The sequence below is a fragment of the Lipophrys pholis genome (genome assembly GCF_963383615.2).
Source record: "Lipophrys pholis genome assembly, chromosome: 8".
Taxonomy (NCBI): Eukaryota; Metazoa; Chordata; class Actinopteri; order Blenniiformes; family Blenniidae; genus Lipophrys; species Lipophrys pholis.
Window position 1 is genome coordinate 32,112,208 of NC_137630.1, and position 21,534 is coordinate 32,133,741.

Here is a 21,534-nt window from a genome sequence, read left to right on the forward strand (position 1 = left end):
AACAGAACCCATCAACAAACAGAACCCATCAACAAACAGAACTTATCAACAAGCAGAACCCATCATCAAACAGAACCCATCATCAAACAGAACCCATCAACAAACAGAACCCATCAACAAGCAGAACCCATCAACAAGCAGAACTTATCAACAAACAGAACTTATCAACAAACAGAACCCATCAACAAACAGAACCCATCAACAAACAGAACTTATCAACAAGCAGAACCCATCATCAAACAGAACCCATCATCAAACAGAACCCATCAACAAGCAGAACCCATCAACAAGCAGAACCCATCATCAAACAGAACCCATCAACAAACAGAACCCATCAACAAACAGAACTTATCAACAAACAGAACTTATCAACAAGCAGAACCCATCATCAAACAGAACCCATCAACAAACAGAACTTATCAACAAACAGAACCCATCAACAAACAGAACCCATCAACAAACAGAACTTATCAACAAGCAGAACCCATCATCAAACAGAACCCATCATCAAACAGAACCCATCAACAAGCAGAACCCATCATCAAACAGAACCCATCAACAAACAGAACCCATCATCAAACAGAACCCATCAACAAACAGAACTTATCAACAAACAGAACCCATCAACAAACAGAACCCATCAACAAACAGAACTTATCAACAAGCAGAACCCATCATCAAACAGAACCCATCATCAAACAGAACCCATCAACAAGCAGAACCCATCATCAAACAGAACCCATCAACAAGCAGAACCCATCAACAAGCAGAACTTATCAACAAACAGAACTTATCATCAAACAGAACCCATCAACAAACAGAACTTATCAACAAACAGAACCCATCATCAAACAGAACCCATCAACAAGCAGAACCCATCAACAAGCAGAACTTATCAACAAACAGAACTTATCAACAAACAGAACCCATCAACAAACAGAACCCATCAACAAACTCTCTCTCTCTCTCTCTCTCTCTCTCTCTCTCTCTGTCTCTCTCTCTCTCTCTCTCTGTCCCTCTCTCGCTCTCTCTCTCTCTCTGTCTCTCTCTCTCTGTCCCTCTCTCTCTCTCTCTCTCTCTCTCTCTCTCTATCTCTCTCTCTGTCTCTCTCTCTCTCTGTCTCTCTCTCTGTCTCTCTCTCTCTCTCTGTCCCTCTCTCTCTCTCTCTCTCTGTCTCTCTCTCTCTCTCTCTCTGTCTCTCTCTCTCTCTCTCTCTCTCTCTCTTCTGCAGCTCATAATCGTTAATCATTTTCCCGTCGCCGTTTCACCTCCAGCAGATTTGATTTATTCCAGAAAACCTTTGAAGAACGGTGGAGTTTCAACAAGTCGCTGTCGATCACGTGACGCCTTCAGGCAACCGAGACGCTTCGTCTTAACAAGACGTCTTCCGTGTTCCGTCCGTCGGTTTCTGACGACGCGAGTCACAAAAACCAGCGGAGCCTCCAGGTGAGGCGGCGCCGGCGTCCTCCGTCCAGCAGGGCGCGCTGCAGGTAAATCACTTCCAAAGAAAAACCTCTGGAAACCACGGCGCAGTGATACATGATTCCATGTACGGGATGATTTCCAATCAAAACCTTTGATCAAGTTGAAAATAATTTTTATTTTTATTTTTTTTGCGATTTGGGGATTTTCCACGACTGAAAACGCAACTGTTTGAAAACGTTCGGACTCCGTCTCCATGGAAACGAGACATTTCTAAAACACTGCTATGTGCACCACAGCCATAGTAAACAGTTCTAATAAGACGTTTTTTGGTGTCTGTTTCCACGACAATGGTGGTCGGAGCCACTAAAATGCAACTTTTAGAAAACGGAACTTTTGGAAAATGCCCCGTGTTAAAAGGCGAAAACGTAATTTCCTGGAGTTCAGCTCCGTCACCACGCAGCGCCGTCACCACGCAGCTCCGTCACCACGCAGCTCCGTCACCACGCAGCTCCGTCACCACGCAGCGCCGTCACCACGCAGCGCCGTCACCACGCAGCTCCGTCACCACGCAGCTCCGTCACCACGCAGCGCCGTCACCACGCAGCGCCGTCACCACGCAGCTCCGTCACCACGCAGCGCCGTCACCACGCAGCGCCGTCACCACGCAGCTCCGTCACCACGCAGCGCCGTCACCACGCAGCTCCGTCACCACGACCGTAGTAAATGTTTCTCCTGCACAAGTGGAAAATAACCAACAGCGCAAACTTATGGCCCGACATGCTGACGACATCATTTTCAGTGTTTCTTCCATTTCTGTGGACGCTTTTTCAAAAAGTTGCCGTGTAAACGCAGAACTTTTCCAAAATGAAAACTCAAAAACGATGCGTCTTCTACGGTGGCCTGGAAGTGCAAAACACTACAAACTGGAGAAAACACGACAAAATCCATTGTGTTTTTCGAATTTTGGAGTTTTTTCTATTTGTAGTGTTTTTCTATTTTGTAGTGTTTTTTCTATTTTGTAGTGTTTCTTGGAGATTTTTTAGTGTCTTGATGATCTAATGTTGTCTTTAATCCGTAGTTTGTTCATTCAGAGATCCATAAAGAATTCCCTGCAGGGAGGTTTAATATCCAATAGAATCGTTTGACACAGAACAAGCCGTTCTAACAGGTTATGAGCGGCGGTGAAATCACACCGGTCGTCAAATTAAACATCTTTTTACTGAGTATTATAAACGTGTTCGAGAAGTACAGGTGGATTTCTGTGGCGAAAAGAAAAGAGAAATTTTATGAAACGAGCTTTTCTCATCTCCTGCCCGGACATGTTCAACACGCACGCACGCACACACACACACACACACACACACACACACACACACACACACACATACACACACACATACGCGCACACACGCAGACTGTACATGCAGCAGCACGTCCACTCCAACAGGATCTTCCAAAGATGAAGGCATCCACGTGTAAAAAGTGAAAGTAATCATCCATAAAAGAATGTGTTTAAGTTCCAACATTTCGGAGCCTCCTGGGTGTTTCTTTACTCGAAAACGGAGCTGGGAGGCACTGAAAATGCAACTTTTTAAAAATGCTGCGACTCTTTGTAGCTGGAGGGAACGCAGCTCCTGGTCCTGGTCCCCAGGTTGGTAGTAACTGGTAGTGGTACTTTTATTTTGACAGTCACCGTAATAACAATCCAACTTGGTGGTTTTATTTTGACAGTCACCGTAATAACAATCCAACTTGGTGGTTTTATTTTGACAGTCACCGTAATAACAATCCAACTTGGTACTTTTATTTTGACAGTCACCGTAACAACAATCTACTAGAACGTCTGTGTTCTCCCAGTGTTATTGTTTAGAGCTTATTGTTCTCTGCTGTGTGTGTGTGTGTGTGTGTGTGTGTGTGTGTGTGTGTGTGTGTGTGTGTGTCTGTTTGTGTGTGTGTGTGTGTGTGTGTGTGTGTGTGTCTGTGTGTGTGTGTGTGTGTGTGTGTGTGTGTGTGTGTGTGTATGTGTGTGTGTGTGTGTGTGTGTGTGTGTGTGTGTGTGTCTGTTTGTGTGTGTGTGTCTGTGTGTGTGTGTCTGTGTGTGTGTCTGTGTGTGTCTGTCTGTGTGTGTCTGTCTGTTGGTGTGTGTTTCTGTGTGTGTGTGTGTGTGTGTGTGTGTGTGTGTGTGTGTGTGTGTGTGTGTGTGTGTGTGTGTGTGCTCTCAGTACAAAAACTAACATCGGTTCGACACAATAGAAACTACATCGTTTTCATTGTTGCTGCCGTTACCTTGGAAACCAACATCGTTTGTAGAACGTTGCTGTGTGAACGTGAATCTTTGCCAAAACGATGCGTCGTACGTCTAAACGGGGCCTGATATTATGTTGTACTTAAAGTCAAGTCAAGTTCTTTATTCGTCACAAACACCAATTATACGCAGTATAATGTGCAGTAAAAGTACCTGTTTTTATGAGATGGAAGAATAGAAATAGAAATCTAGAACGCACATGATGACAATGGCACACAAACTAAAACACTATATGATAATCATAATAATCAATAAAAAAACTTACAACATTTTTTCACACCAAAGATAAAAGATAAATAAATAATAAATAACCGGTGTCCTGTTTGTTGGAGCACAAGAGTTTGTTTGTTCAGTGACGCTCCAGAAGACAAATCTAACGCAACAAGCCTGAAGTATCAGCTTTTACTCTGAAAGTTGATCGATCTTTTTTTTTTTGGTTTTATTCAGATTGTTTGGGTTTTTCCTTTTAGCCCCGCGCCTCGTTCACATGAAATCCCATGGTTTCTGCGTTTCCCTTTCAGACGGACGATATTGGATCTGTTATCACGATGACTGTGGTTTTCAGCGTCGTCCTGTAAACGGACCACAGAACGCCAACGAGAGTTTTGGTTTCTCACTTTAAATCGTTGCCGTGGAAACGGGGCCTCAATGTCAGCGTGACGTTTTTTTGCGAAACTTCCTTTTTCTGAATGCAGAAAAATTCCTGGCTGAGGAAACCAAAAGAGCCAAAACACTTCGAATGTGTGAAAATGTGTGAAATATGCAGCAGATTCATGGAAAAAAAAAAACTATAAAAAACCTTAAAAACCCTAAAAAACCTTGAAAACCCAGGATGTCGACTTTTCAGGAACCGAGAGAAAGAAGTGGCTTGATCAGCTTGATGACGCTGCGTTTTCACGTTTATCTCGCCGGGCGTCGGAGGACAAGCAGAAGGGTTGTTAAATCATAAAAGATAAAAAAACCTAAGATAAAGCGACGGACGGACCAGAGACTGAATCCAACGGTCCTGAGCCGTGAAGCGACGCGTCTTTAGAAAACCTGCAGGAAACCAAACAGCCGCCGATCGCCGACACAGAAAACCTGAGAAGTCAAAGCTCACCGGAGACGAGAGGATCGGAGCGACGAGCAGCGGAGGACGAGTGAGAGGAAGAGGAAACTACTCCTTTTTATTTTCTCTTCACTCTCACACTGACGGAGCGACAATGATTTCATCAATCAACATGCCTTCAATGGAGAGAGAGAGAGAGAGAGAGAGAGAGAGAGAGAGACAGAGAGAGAGAGAGAGACAGAGACAGAGAGAGAGGGAGAGAGAGAGAGTGAGAGAGAGAGAGAAAGAGAGAGAGAGAGAGAGAGAGAGAGAGACAGAGACAGAGAGAGAGGGAGAGAGAGAGAGTGAGAGAGAGAGAGAAAGAGAGAGAGAGAGAGAGAGAGAGAGAGAGAGAGAGAGAGACAGAGAGAGAGAGAGAGAGAGAGAGAGAGAGAGAGAGAGAGAGGAGCAGGAAACAGATATTGTGACACGCGGGGCTTCTTGATGAAACTTGATGAATCAGACTTGGTGTCTACACACACACACACACACACACACACACACACACACACACACACACACACACACACACACACACACACACACACACACACACACACACACACACACACACACACACACTTCCACTGCTTCTCATAAGTTTTCAAGAAAAACCAAAAAACGTTTGTTTCCATCATTGAGCAGCGCCGAAGATTCAGACAGGAGGAGGGTCACTTTATAAAACCGTCCTTCTTTCCTCGGACTGACTGAACGAGTTCACCAGGTCACCATTCACCAGGTCACCGTTCACCAGGTCACCATTCACCAGGTCACCGTTCACCAGGTCACCGTTCACCAGGTCACCGTTCACCAGGTTACCGTTCACCAGGTTACCGTTCACCAGGTCACTGTTCACCAGGTTACCGTTCACCAGGTCACTGTTCACCAGGTTACCGTTCACAAGGTTACCGTTCACCATGTTACCGTTCACCAGGTTAGCATTCACCAGGTTACCGTTCACCAGGTTACCGTTCACCAGGTTACTGTTCACCAGGTCAACGTTCACCAGGTCACCGTTCACCAGGTCACTGTTCACCAGGTTACTGTTCACCAGGTTACTGTTCACCAGGTCAACGTTCACCAGGTTACCGTTCACCAGGTCACCGTTCACCAGGTTACTGTTCACCAGGTTACTGTTCACCAGGTTACCGTTCACCAGGTTACTGTTCACCAGGTTACTGTTCACCAGGTCAACGTTCACCAGGTTACTGTTCACCAGGTTACTGTTCACCAGGTCACCATTCACCAGGTCACCGTTCACCAGGTTACCGTTCACCAGGTTACCGTTCACCAGGTTACTGTTCACCAGGTCACCGTTCACCAGGTCACCGTTCACCAGGTTACCGTTCACCAGGTCACCGTTCACCAGGTTACCGTTCACCAGGTTACTGTTCACCAGGTCACCATTCACCAGGTTACCGTTCACCAGGTTACTGTTCACCAGGTTACTGTTCACCAGGTCACCGTTCACCAGGTTACTGTTCACCAGGTTACTGTTCACCAGGTTACCATTCACCAGGTCACCGTTCACCAGGTTACTGTTCACCAGGTTACCGTTCACCAGGTCACCGTTCACCAGGTCACCGTTCACCAGGTTACTGTTCACCAGGAATGCGAAGCAAAAGACGAGAAGATATCAGGTTAGATTCACGTTGCCGTCACCCTCCGGTTCACACGAGCCCAAAAACTGAACCCGGAACTGAATTTATAGTGTCTTTGGTGTCTGTTTACACAACAACGGTGCTCAGAGGCACTTAGAACGCAACTTTTTGAAAACAGCTGCCAAGGTGGAACTTGCCAACGGGCGAAATCAACTCTCTGTAGGAAACAATCCGTCCCGTTCAGACAGTGGAAGTGCTGCTCCTGCTCCTGCTCACCCACTGCACGGCCGTTTCAATGCGTTCTGCACATGCTCAGTAGGTTCACAATCAGAACAAAGTTTCCTCCATCGTGTCATGACTAGTGATGGGGCCGAGCCGATCCAGCATCGTATTGGGTTCCGATACCAATGTAATTCATGGATCAGAGATTTCTGATCCATGATCCTGGTCTGCTTCACTGTTACTCCACAGTGTTTCCCTGCTGCTGCTCTGCTCGCTGGCTGCAAACTGTGGACTGGATTTCCTGAAGGGAGGCGGGTCTCAATGAGACCAGGAGGAATGAGTCAGGAAATCCATTCCACAGTTTAAAGATAGAAGTTTATTATGAGATGATGACATCATGCAGACCCCCACGTTGTCCAAAATGAACAAAAATACTTTGTACTGCTTCCTTTTCTGACCTGGTACTAACCTCAAGTTGTCTTTTGGAAGAACACAGGTATACACTAGTACCATTCATACTTAGCCTCATTTAAAATAATGATAATAATAATATTAAAGCAAACAGAGCTCTGCTATCAGAATAGTATCGGTATCGGCAGATATCCACATTCAGGTATCGGGATCAGATCGGAAGTGAAAAAACGTGGATCAGTGAATCCGTATTAGGAGTCCCGTTCCATATTCTCCTGAGACTTCATGGTTTTCACTAAAACAACAAACAACCAACAGCACCCACTAGTGGCCAAATGTGAAAAACAACATCGATTGCAGAGCGTTGCCGTGGTCACATTTTACAAGCAGTTCGACAAGAAGGAGGAGGAGGAGGAAGAGGAGGAAGAGGAGGAAGAGGAGGAAGAGGAGGAAGAGGAGGAGGAAGAAAAGGAGGTCCAGTTGTTTTACCAGAACATCCGCCATGTTTGGCCGGCCAGTCGGTTAGTTTACGAGTCGTCAGCGATGTTAGCAGGCTGGACGCATGCATGTCATCCCCCCTTCTGCCTCGGACCTCACCTTCATCATCATCACACACACACACACACACACACACACACACACACACACACACACACACACACACACACACACACACACACACACACACACACACACACACACACACACACACACACACACACACACACATACACACACACACACACACACATACACACACACACACACACACACACACCAAAACGCCGCACCGAAGATGAGAATGATCAAAAGATAAAAACCCACAAAACACCACGGAAACACATTAAAATAATAAACACGTCATGAAGCCGCCACAAGACAGCAACAACCCCAGAGCAATGCAGTATTCCACATAAACATGGATGTACACACACACACACACACACACACACACACACACACACACACACACACACACACACACACACACACACACACACACACACACACACACACACACACACACACACAAGGGGAGAAAAGAAGGTAATTATGAGTGTTCATCCATTGTTCAGTAAGAGAATCATCAATAAATTAAGTTTTCATCTGAATTTCCAGGATCACGCAGAGAAAAAGTAAATCAATGCTTTTATTTCATGCATGTTTATGTCTGAGGCGACGACATGGACATACTGATGGTGGTAGAAACGGGGCGTCGGGGGCAGACGAGCGTCTTAATGACACAATAACTGGCCTCCGGCGGCGTGACGCTTTACAATCTGGCTGGTTATCTTCACTTCCACGTGGCTCGCCGCTGTTTTTAGCAGCGCACACGCACATGCCTGACCTCAAGTCACTTCACACGACGCGATCACACAGGTACAGAAGGGAAAAAGACCAGACTGAGAAAACCCGACCCGGGAACAAACATTTCACTGACGTGCAAATTCAACATCTGTACTTACTGTAGAAATATTACTGCGTATGAGTATTGCAGCAGCTATATTCAAACTATGGATAAACTTAGACCTGTATGGAACATTTCAGAGGATGAAATGTGGGAGGAGCCCAAGTACGAGTAATAACCTTTAGCTACTTGTTGATACAGAGTACTGATACTAGTACTTATCAAATGCCTTAAAGCCTAATTCATACTTTATATGCAAAATATATGCAAAGGCTGTTCGTTGTTGCCTTAAAGGCTCCAGCACAAGATTGTGTCTCCAGTAGCATAGCATAGCATAGCATAGCATAGCATAGGGTAGAATAGCATTCTCTCCGCTCTGCTACTGTAGACTGGGGCGACCGAGATGCTGGTAAGTCAGACTTTAATCATCTTTAGCATGTAGCATGTAGCATCGCTGGTGTGTGAGCCTGAAACGCTTTAGCATGTAGCATGTAGCATCACTGGTGTGTGAGCCTGAAACTCTTTAGCATGTAGCATCACTGGTGTGTGAGCCTGAAACTCTTTAGCATGTAGCATGTAGCATCGCTGGTGTGTGAGCCTGAAACTCTTTAGCATGTAGCATCGCTGGTGTGTGAGCCTGAAACTCTTTAGCATGTAGCATGTAGCACGGCTCGGAGTTGTTAGACTACTCAGCGGCATCGGGCTAACTCTGCTGGTGATTAAGTTGCTGGTGATTAAGTTGCTGGTGTTGTACCAACTATCTTCCTCCTGATATTTTATCAGAATATAATTGTAAGTCTGTCGTACTTTTCGTTCTCAATAATATTAAAGAATCTCCAAAGCGGGGATGTCGTTCGTCCTCTCTCGTCTTCCTGCTGCTGACGCACGACGTCACGTAAAACTCAGCGGGTTGTATCAGGGTACTCTACGAGTTGAAGTACTCCATGTAGTATCGGAACCTTTCATTTCATTTATTAGTTTATTTTGACGGGACAGTGCATATTAATGAACAAACCATCTCCTGGTGAAGTTACTGTCCATCCGTTGTCCCACATAAAACCAAACATATAAAAACATATAAAATCAATCGGGACGACGTCACTTTGGAAAAGGAAGAGATCGTCAACTTCCAACTGTGTGTAAATTCAGAGCTGGAAGCAATGGCGATACTCGAAGGATACTTGTTTACAACAGTAAACTTTCCCGGTACTCGGCCGTTGCCAACTGTTGAGCTTGTTCTTTTATTTTGACGAGTGTCACAGTGAGAGGAGGAGATGGGCTTGTCATGTGGGATCTAATCGGTTTCGTTGCACTCTGGACTCCGTTTACACAAAAACGTTGCCACTGAGAACGCGAGTTTTTGAAAATGGCACCAAGGGTGGAACTTTTATGAATATGTAGTGCAGCCCTGGCTAAAATCATTTAGTCATGTATGTATTAAAAATGTATTGTTGTTTTTTTTAAATGTTCTTACAACTTGTGGAATTTGTTAAATTAGTTCAAATCTATGTTTATAGTTCTGAAACTCAGACAGGGGCCAGTAAAGAATGTTTGTGATTTCAGACAGGACCTCAGTAGTAACTCCTAGTTCTGCACATGCTCAGTAGCAGACCAATGAGAAAACTAGAAAAGTTACTTTTTGAAAATATTTGGGCTCGGTCTCTGGCCTCCATGGTGTCATGACTCCCAGTCCATATTCTCCAGGGACTTGGTCATTTTATTTTGACAGTCACCATAATAACAATCCAACTTGGGAGTTTTATTTTGACAGTCACCGTATTAACAATCCAACTTGGTAGTTTTATTTTGACAGTCACCATATTAACAATCCAACTTGGTAGTTTTATTTTGACAGTCACCATAATAACAATCCAACTTGGTAGTTTTATTTTGACAGTCACCGTAATAACAATCCAACTTGGTAGTTTTATTTTGACAGTCACCATAATAACAATCCAACTTGGTAGTTTTATTTTGACAGTCACCATATTAACAATCCAACTTGGTAGTTTTATTTTGACAGTCACCATAATAACAATCCAAATTGGTAATTTAATTTTGACAGTCACCATAATAACAACCCAACTTGGTAGTTTTATTTTGACAGTCACCATAATAACAATCCAACTTGGTAGTTTTATTTTGACAGTCACCATAATAACAATCCAACTCTGTGGTCTGTCCACTAGAACGTCCGTGTTCTCCTGTTGTTCAGAGCTCGTTGTTCTCTACTGTGTGTGTGTGTGTGTGTGTGTGTGTGTGTGTGTGTGTGTGTGTGTGTGTGTGTGTGTGTGTGTGTGTGTGTGTGTGTGTGTGTGTGCTTTCAGTACTAAAACAACCAACAGCACCAACTAGTGGCTGAAGCAGACATCATTTTTTAAAACATTGCTGTGTGAATGCAAAACTTTTACTGAAACAAAAACACAGAAACGATGAGATTTCACTATAAATGTTCGTGCGAACTTGTCCTCAGTATTAAAACTCAACGGCATCGAACTGAAACGCCGCAAGTCTGGAAAACCTGACGGAGGAGAGACGAGAGCAATGATGAGGAGACGCAGGAAGTGGAGGAGTTGACCAACTTGAGAAATGAAGAAGTAGGCAACAGACGCAATGAGGAAAGATGCAGGAAGAGGAAGTGTGATGTGCCAACGGGCAGTGACGAGGAGGAAACTGAAGCTGCAGACAGTGAGTGAGAGGTGGCCTGAGCCACACACCTTGTTTACACCACAACGTTTCCACCGCACCAATTCACCAAAATCTGTTCTTCCCGCCGCTCACATTTAGACGAGCTTTTTCAAAAAGCTCCACTTTGCAGCCGTTTCCAAACAGTTGCCGTTTCAGCGTCTCAGAGTGCCGTCGTCGCGTAAACACACACAAAAAAAACAAAACAACTAAAGTTTTGCGTTTTCATATTATAATATATTCAGAGTAAATCAACGGAAGCGTATTGTTTGCGTACCGAGTATGAATTAAGCTTTACGGCATTTAACAGATACTCGTAGCGGTACTCGGTATCGGCACGTAGCTAAAGATTAGTATCCGTACTCGTCTTTTACAAAAGGACGTTCGACATCCGTCTCAAAACAGGAAGCGACAACGTCCACGCCGCGTCTCCACCGAAGACAGTCCATCTGAAGAGTTTCCAGGACAGGAACCTGCAACATGTCTGCTCTGCTCAACCTGCAATATTCTTATAAAGTCACTGATCGAGCTTCACTCAGCTTCATCAGGAGCCCCAATCAGGAGACGCTTCAATCAGGCTTCTGGGTTCAACCTTCCAACAACATGAAGGAACTGATGAAGGAATGGGTCTCAAGCCGAATGTGGGTCCAGATCAACCAGGATCACATCCGGACCTTTTACGGTGAAGAGGGTGAGGAGGATGAGGAGGATGAGGAGGAAACGTAACGTTTACACACGAAGACGTTTTAAGTGAAAATGCATCGTTTTTTGCATCACGTTTCAGAAAAGTTTTGCGTTCAGATGGAAACGCTTTGAAAATGATGTTCGTTTAAACAGAAACGGCAGAAACGCCCTAAAAAGATGTAGTTCTCATGTTGGACCACTAGTGGGTGCTGTTGTTTAGGAGACGTTTTCTGGACATTTCATTGTATTTTGCACCAGAAGGTTTCATTTAAAATTGGCTTTATGTTGAGATTGGAGTCGTTTTCAGTCGTAATCATTTGTTTTTTGGTGAAAAAAATCAACATTTTTAAAAAAGAAAGAAAATTAAAATTGAAAGGTTATTATGGCGTTTTTTTACCTGTCCGGACCTCTCAAGATGGAATTGGGCTGAATGTGTCTCCTGAACTAAAACGTGTTTGACGTCACCACTATTTGGATCATCTCTAATAAAACATAAATAAAAAGGTAACTGGTTTTTTCTGCACGTTTTCATTTGGAAAAGAAATTGGTTGTTTTTGTTCCATTTGTGTCAGACATTGGAATTCTCAGCACTGGGGGCAGCGTTCCACCCCGAATGGCCTCTGGACACCTCCAGGAAAGCCTGCCGCAGCTCTTCCTGGGTAGAAATGAAACGATGACTTTGTGATCCATTCCTGAGAGCGCGGTTACTCCTTCCCTACAGGCGGCGCCGTGGTGGAGCTGGAAGTACGGTCACCCGGCGTGCAGCCACGTTGAAAACTAAACTCAACTTTTTACTCTTCTGCTCCAAAGACAATCTCGTTACACTTGAACAATCTTAATCTGCTTTTCACACAATCAGCGGCTCAGAATTCAAACCAACGGGAGTCTCAAACATCAGAGCCAAAATGCTCCAATCCGGTCAAACAACCAATCACATCGGAAACGTTTCAATACGAAAACATCAATTTAAAAGTTCTTAAGACGTCAAAACACTGACAAACTCCACTTCCTAAAGGTTCTCCAGCAGTACTACTCGTCCCCACACCTGGACTGACGTCCCAGAAGTGAAGACAGTCTGTCCTCTCTGTCCCTGGCTTGTTTCAGGTTTTAAAAAGTGTGTTGCTCCAAGCAGCCAATCAGAAATCAAACCCTATATAGTGTCATCGGGGGTTTAGCCAATCCCAATCAAGGTAGGCCCTCCCTTTGACTCCTCCCACAATTAGGCAGCTCTGCTCTGGCACATGGCACCACGAGAGGAAGTACTTCCTCCTCTTCCCAAGATGGGCATGTGTGGGCGGAGCCAGTCCAGCTCACACAGACACAGCAGATTCTGAATGTAGCTCCTATGATCCAATATTCAAATGAGGAAAATCAAGGAGGAGCTAGAAACTTAGAATACTGAAGGTTTCTGGAGCGACCAGACCAGGAGGAGGAGGTGGAGAACAGGAGGAGGAGGAGAACAGGAGGAGGAGGAGGAGGAGGAGGAGGAGGAGGAGGAGAACAGGAGGAGGAGGAGGAGGAGAACAGGAGGAGGAGGAGGAGAACAGGAGGAGGTGGAGAACAGGAGGAGGAGGAGAACAGGAGGAGGAGGAGGAGAACAGGAGGAACAGGAGGAGGAGGTGAACAGGAGGATGACAGGAGAACTTTAAAGCTGCACTGCCAGAGTGTAAAAACACCCAGAATGCAACGTTACAGTTTTTCAAAGTTTCACGAAAATTTCAACATTTCTATACTCTCCGACACGACAAAGAAAAGTTTAGAGGATGTTCCTTTCCAGCTGACCTTTGCTCTGATTATCAGGTGATACGAGACGAAACACTGGAACAAACCGACTCACAAAACTCTACAACTCAGAGACACAAAGGAAATCAAACATCTTTCCTCAAACAAGTAGAAGAGACTGGAAGCAGCCTGCTGCTGCCCTTCTGAAGAGAAACCGCTCCTTTACCCCCAAAACGCCGCGACACCCAAAGCACGGTGGGTCTCTGGAGCCGAGCTGCTCAGCTCTGGCGCCTCCTGTGGCTCCACAGCGCCACTGCAGCAGCTCCCTAACGCTTTAATAAGTTGTAATAAACATTTAGTCTTCATTACAATCTCTTCCAAAGTCATTTTCAGATATGGTGAAATCTCCAGGACTCAAACAGGCGAAGAAGGTAAAACTGATAAAACAACCAGAAGAGCTGGAATTGATCAAAAAGGATAAAACTGCTAAAACTACCCAAAGAAATAATAATACAGGAGAAATGGTGAAAGTAAAATCAATAAAATCATTTTCAGGAAATAAAAAAGGGGAAGAAAACACGATAAAGTTTATTTTTAAAGGGTGAAAAAGGAAAAACAAATTTACAAAAGCAAAAAAAAGGAGAAAAAAATAAGAAAATTAAAGGAAGAAAAATGGGAAAATAACTGAAATGAAAAGTCCAGAATATGTTAAACTGTTGAAACATCAGGAAAGAAGAGCAGCTGCAGAAGCTAAAATAGTCCAGATGTGTAACATAGAAGAAAAAAAGAACTTTAAAAGTGTAATCAAATATATGTGAAGCGCAGCTACGACACTTCATGAATGAACCTGTTTTTGTTGGAACTGCAGTTTTATTTCTAGAAGCAGTTTTTAATGTATTTGTTGTAAAATGGTGAAAACGGATCTTTTGGTCCTCTGAAGGAGGGAGGGAGGGAGAGAGGGAGAGAGGGAGGAGAGAGGGGAGGAATCACGGAGACCGACCTTTTTCCGAGGAGAAGGCAGCAGGGGGGGGGGGGGGGGGGTTAAAGTAGGAGCAGCAGCCCTGCCCTCCCCGCGGCCAGGCGCGCCTCTGCAGCCGCGCACAGATACTCACAATCCGGGCATGAATCAGGTCCGGAGCCGGAGGGCGGAATCCGCTGCGCTTTCGGAGACACATCCGCGTTTTCTGCTCTTCCTCTGCCGCTCCGCACCGGGGAGGAAGGAGGGGGAGGAAGGAGGGGGAGGAGGAGGAGGGAGAAGGGGGGGATCGCTGCCGTAATTTCTAATTTTCTTTTTTATTATTAGTTTTTTCTTTTAATGAATATCCAGTCGCTTCCACCGCCGCCGCGACCGACGCTTGAATCGGAAGAAGGAGTCCTCCTCCTCCTCCCCCCTTCTGCTGCTCTCCTGCTCGGGTTTTTCCCAGAGAGAGAGAGAGAGAGAGAGAGAGAGAGAGAGAGAGAGAGAGAGAGAGAGAGAGAGAGAGAGAGAGAGAGAGAGAGAGAGAGAGAGATCACCGCCCTGGTGGACAGGAGCGGCGGTGCGCATGCGTCTCGTGCTCAACTTTACGCACTGGTCTTCTTTAGTATGATACCTAATATAAAGATAAATAATAAACTTAGAGTGATTATATAAAACAGCAGCAGCGTGTCAGGTACATTCTTTTGTTGCAGCTGCAGGTTAAGATCATAAATTTAATACAAAACAAACTTCACGCACACTCATCTTATATATATATATATATATATATATATATATATATTTCTTTTTTTTATTAAAATATACAATTAGTGTTTATACACTGGCAAAGAAGCTGCATTGTTTCATGTAAAGTATTTCGTTGCAGCAGCATGTTAAGTTCGGAAAATTAAAACAATGAGGTAGATGCAATAGGTGTATTTTAAATTATTGCACATTAAAACAAACTGAACCCTTAAAAAGTGTTTATAGTTTAACCATATATGCATATATGGTTAAACTATAACAAATGTACGTGGATGATTTTTTCCCCCCTTTTTTTCTACTGTAATATTCAACAACGTGTGATTAGAGTAGACGAGCGGTTGGAGTTTGATAATCGGCTTGCTGTAAAATCTATAACCATTCATAGATGAATAGATTATATAGACGGATAACATCTTCCTGAAAAATCATTTCACACATTCACAAACCCCTGGAGGCAGCTGCCACGCAAGGCATTCGGTCCACACACTGGGAGATGGGAATTGAACCTGCAACCTTCCATTTGAGAGACTGATAGAAAACCTCGAGGGAAAACAAAGCAAACGGAAATTTTGGGCCAAAATTTGACAAAAACCGACGAGGTGATTTCAAGTTTTGGATTCTGTTCACGCAACGGTGCTCGGAGATGTGGAGACGGGTGAAAACGCAAGTTTTTGAAAATGCGTGGACTCTGTCTCCATGGTAACGGGGGAAAAAACATGGCTGTGGTAACGAGTTGTCGTGCACACGCTCGGTAGACGGACAATAATAATAAGTATGTTAATGTTTGTAGTGTCTTGTTCTCTGCTGCACGTGCGTTTGGTTTCATTCCAAAAACAACAACAGCACCCACTAGTGGCCCAACATGAAAACTACATCAGTTGTGTTTTCGCTGGAAATGTTGTGTAAATTAAATAAAGAAACGTAAAGAGGAATAAAAGCTTCCAGCAGCATTTTGTTTTTCTTCTTCACGTCTCCTCCTCATCTGGGATTTACAGTTTAATGTCCCTCAAGTCGGAGGGGAAGCAAAGTAGTTGGATTACTCGAGAGACGCAGGCGGAGGGACGTTCCAGGATTCTGACGGTCCACGTGGAGACGACCAGTGAAATGAAACACAGCAGCCACTTTCCCTTCGCTCCGCAAAGAAGAGGACTTTACTCTTGGAGGACCAATGGAGGGACAGAAAACGTCCCGGAGCTTTTCGTCCCTCCAGCAGAGTGACACGGCAGAGCAGCGACATGCTCGCCTCTCGGGGGTTTCTGATGACTTCGTTTCATTCCAATTTAAGTGGAAATGCTTCAGCTATTCAACAACTACAAGGGAAAAAAACAGAGAAAGAAGTTAAAAGTTATAGAAACAATGAAGTATTTCTGCCACAAAGCAGGTTGAAAAGTCACTTCCACTCAGTTCATTGGAGATTCTGTTCTAAATTTGTGGCTGAAAACTAGAAAATAAGAGTTTCTCTTGAACTTTTCTTCAAATGATGAGACGTGAAACAGCAGGGGGCGCCAGACACCAAGGAGAAATACAGGGAGCGCCAGAGCCATGAAGAAGCACAACGGAGCAAACAATCAGGTCAAATCTACTGATTTAATGATTCAGTTCAGATCAAGATCATCGTTTGTTTTATTCTCAGTGAAGAGTCACTTTCATTATTCATGACGAACGAAGTTTAAACTCAGAAGGAAGAAAAACAACGAGCATAAAGAGGCATGAATACATCTCAGCTCTTTCCTTTATGTCTGTACAGATCCACGGTGTGAAGTGGTTGGCTCTCTTCTCTCACAGCCAGAAGACCCAGGGTTTGAATCCCTGCTGTTTGCGTCTAAACATGAGGCCTGGGCTCTTCGATTGGCCCGTCAGAGGCTCCAGTCCGGCCAAAACCACCCAGGAAATGCTTAAGAAAACATTGATTATCGACACAACGCCGTATCTGGAGCTGAGATGTTGGAGATGCTGCCATGAACACGAGCCTCATATCAAACGAGCCTCGAAGACGCGCTGTCAGGGAGAGTTTGTAAAAACACCCAGAATGCAACAGGTTTTTGGACATTCCACTGTATTTATTTCACCAGAAGGTTTCATTAAAATTGTCTTTATGTTGAGATTGGACTCATGTTCAGAAGTAATTGTTTGGTTTTGGATCATCTCACACACTGTGCACTGCAACGCAGTTTAAATGTAAAGGTTACTATGGTTACTATGGTTACCGGCCCCGCCCACTGAACATGAACTCGGGCTGAATGTGGATCTGGACTAAAAATGTGTTTGACAAATTCAAACAATTGCAATAACTCCTTCTGGTGAAAAACACAGTGACATTTGAAAACGCTTCCTCAGCTGTTGCATTCTGGGTGTTTTTCACATCCTGATGCTTCGAAGTGAGTTTGATCAGAACCAGGTCGCCGGCCCGGTGCCGAGTCGCTCCGTTAAAAAAGAATCAGTGTTTTCTTTCTAATTTGGACCATTTCCTTGGTGGTTTGGGGGACTGGGCCTCTGGCTCTCCGGTTCTGGACTCATGTTGGCTTAGAAGATGAAAATATGAATATGAGGTTTTATTTTTCTTGACTTCAAGTCAGTTAACTTGATATAAATTGTTTTACTTATATTTTATCAACACAAACACACTAATTCACTTGTACTTTTACCTTTAATAATGATGTTTGTAATATATTATCACTTACAGTTGAAGCGAATACTTTGTAGTGAAAGGTCTACGGATTAGGGAAATATCCATAATTCAAGTCTTTCTAATCCCTCTGACTTGTATCCTGAGAGGTTTTTAAGTCTCTTGTTGAGCGTTATCAGGAGGTAACCTTTGGTCGTCTGAATCATATGTGCTGGCGTGAATCTGCTCCGGCGAGGGCGTACAGCCTTATATAATGTTTCTCTGCCGCTTGTGTGTGGGATTAAAAAAAACTCTGGACTAAACCAGGAAGTACTTTAGAAAAACTGTTGAAAGACCCGGCGACGGCAAACACATGAACCGTCGCACACGAGTCAATATTTGCTGTAGCTGACTGACAATAAAGCTGCCACTGGCTGCAGATTGGCCTGTGCGGCCGCCCGCCACCACAGGGGGGCAGTAAAGCTGCACAGCTGCTCCCTGGGACTCCGGCCGTCCAGAGGAGAAGCAGATGGTCTGTTTGTCTGATCAGATATCGGCTCAGCAATCAGGATGCATTTGCTTTTCTGCTCCCAACATTAGATTCGTCCTAAAAGACCCAACGCTCAGCGCCGTTTCCTCCGACGGTCTGAGACCTTCCGTGAGGGAGCTGCTCGTGTTTCTCGGCTTAATTACGATGAATCAAGGAGAGTCTCTGGTTCGTTTCTCCTCGTCACGAGTTCGTCTGCAGAAGATTTTCTTCGTCGGGAGAAAACAAGCAGTCGGTGTTTGTTTCTTTTTTAGGAAGCGGCTCAAACTCTGGAGTTTCAGAATAAAGTGGGAAGTGAAGCGGCGACTGGTCTGCGGCTCGACGGCGTCACCGAGGCGGACGCTGTACCAAGAGAACAATCGCTTCACGTCACCACAGGGTGGCGCCGAAGACCCGTTCACACCACGTTTTCAAGTGGAAACGGAAAACTTCTGGAGCTTTTTGTGTGTCCGTTTCCATGACAATGGTGCTTAGAGCCACTGAAGACGTATCTTCCTGGAAACGCTCCGTCTCCGTGGAAACGTGTGAAAAAAGAAAGTTCCTCCATAGAAACCCGGGGGGGGGGGGGGGGGGGGGGTGGGGGGGGGGGAGCAACGTCTTGAAAATGACGCTACTCTGTTCATCCATTAACCTTTATTTAAGCAGGAAAAGTATAAAAAAAACCATTGAGAGCGAGATCATCTTTTACAAAGGTGACCTGGCCAAGAGGTCTGTATCTGTAGAAACGGGGGAAGAAATGCAACTTTTTGAAAATGGTGTCAGCTCTGTCTCCATGGAAAGGTTCTAAAATGCAACTTCTTGAAAATGCTCCAACTACACCTCCATAGAAACGTGGAAAAAATCACAACATTTTGAAACTCTTTCTGTGGAAATGGGGGGTTGCAACTTTTTGAAAATGCACCACCTCCATGTTCATGGAAACAAGCGAAAATCTAACCTTTTAAAAATGCTCTGACTTAGTCTCCATAGAAACAGGGGAACAAAATGCAATGTTTGGAAAATGACGCAACTTTGTATCCTTGGAAACAAGGAAAGCACAACTTTTCGAAAATGGTTTGAGTCGGTCTCCATAGAAACAGGGAAAAAGTAACTTTATGAAACAGGAAGTGGAGTGCACTCAGTTGGGATGTTGACAGGAAGTGGAGCCGGGACCCCGACAGGAAGTGGAGCGCGTTTAGCCGAGATGCTGACAGGAAGTGGAGCGCGGTAAGCCGGGACATTGACAGGAAGTGGAGCGCGTTTAGCCGAGATGCTGACAGGAAGTGGAGCGCGGTAAGCCGGGACGTTGACAGGAAGTGGAGCGCGTTTAGCGGGGACGCTGACAGGAAGTGGAGCCCGCTCAGTCGGGATGTTGACAGGAAGGGGAGCGCACTCAGTCGGGACGTTGACAGGAAGTGGAGCGCGTTTAGCCGAGATGCTGACAGGAAGTGGAGCGTGTTTAGCCGGGACGCTGACAGGAAGTGGAGCCCGCTCAGTCGGGACGTTGACAGGAAGGGGAGCGCGCTCAGTCGGGACGTTGACAGGAAGTGGAGCGCGCTCAGTCGGGACGTTGACAGGAAGGGGAGCGCGCTCAGTCGGGACGTTGACAGGAAGTGGAGCGCACTCAGTCGGGACGTTGACAGGAAGGGGAGCGCGCTCAGTCGGGACGTTGACAGGAAGTGGAGCGCGCTCAGTCGGGACGTTGACAGGAAGGGAAGCTCGCTCAGTCGGGACGTTGACAGGAAGTGGAGGGCGCTCAGTCGGGACGTTGACAGGAAGTGGAGCGCGCTCAGTCGGGACGTTGACAGGAAGGGGAGCTCGCTCAGTCGGGACGTTGACAGGAAGTGGAGCGCGCTCAGTCGGGACGTTGACAGGAAGTGGAGCTCGCTCAGTCGGGACGTTGACAGGAAGTGGAGCTCGCTCAGTCGGGACGTTGACAGGAAGTGGAGCTCGCTCAGTCGGGACGTTGACAGGAAGGGGAGCGCGCTCAGTCGGGACGTTGACAGGAAGGGGAGCGCGCTCAGTCGGGACGTTGACAGGAAGGGGAGCGCGCTCAGTCGGGATTTTGACAGGGAGCAGCTCTGACCGGGTGAAACGGCAGAACACACGTCTTATCACCACGTTAAACGGAGAAGAAATGGTATTTCTCGGGGTTGTTGCTGGATTTGAAAGTGCTCAAAATGATGTTTTCAGTCAAGCTGACCTGCTCCTGCAGATAGAAATAGTCCTCAGTGGGCGAACGTTTCGGGACAGGATGTCATCATCGGTAAATTGTCTCGGCCTGTTTGCAGCAGGTCAGATTGACTCGACAGGAAGAGAAAGTCCAGTTTTTGAACCCATCCATCCACCCCGTCGCCTCCAAACGTAAACATCCCCCGTTTGCCTGAAGCAGTAGTTCACCGCCACAGCTTTGAAACATGAGGAGGGTCCGGTCTGCAGAGATCAGGTCCAATCAGTCAATGATGCTAATTCTCATTTCTCATCAACTGTTTGAGCCGCGATTCTCAGTTTCAGTTCAGCTGAAGAAAGACTTTCTGATCGGATGTTAAACTCTCGATTCCACGTGGAGACGCTAAAACCTTTGTTGTCTTTTTGGTGTCCGTTTACACGACAACAGCGGTCAGAGTCACTAGAAAGGCAACTTTTTGAAAATGGCTTGCAAAGTGGAACTTTTTGAAAACGGCTCTGTCTCCGTGGAAATGAGCGAAAAACACAAACTTTTGAAAATGCAGGAATGAAATACAAAGTTTTGAAAATCCAGCGATTCCGTATCATTGGAAACGGGGGTGAAAATGCAACTTTTTGAAAACACTTCAATTCCATCCACACAGAAAGGGGCGAGCAAGGTTTTGAAATTCCCACAACTCAGTATCATTAGTATCCATCCATCCATCCATCCATCCATCCATCCATCCATCCATCCATCCATCCATCCAACCATCCATCCATCCATCCATCCATCCATCCATCCATCCATCCATCCATCCATCCAACCATCCATCCATCCATCCATCCATCCATCCATCCATCCATCCATCCATCCAACCATCCATCCATCCATCCATCCATCCATCCATCCATCCATCCATCCAACCATCCATCCATCCATCCATCCATCCATCCATCCATC

At 45.4% G+C, this 21,534-nt stretch overlaps 1 protein-coding gene across 1 annotated transcript in view; it reads right to left on the reverse strand.

The window, feature by feature from the left end:
• rgs19 (regulator of G protein signaling 19) overlaps nucleotides 1–14,839 on the reverse strand; it is a 27,993-nt gene extending 13,154 nt beyond the window's left edge. Inside the window, 1 exon segment of the mRNA XM_080470138.1 lies at nucleotides 14,663–14,839. Coding sequence (XP_080326264.1) covers nucleotides 14,663–14,725 — 63 coding nt within the window. The 5' untranslated portion in view covers nucleotides 14,726–14,839.
• Between the last annotated feature and the right edge of the window lie 6,695 nt (nucleotides 14,840–21,534).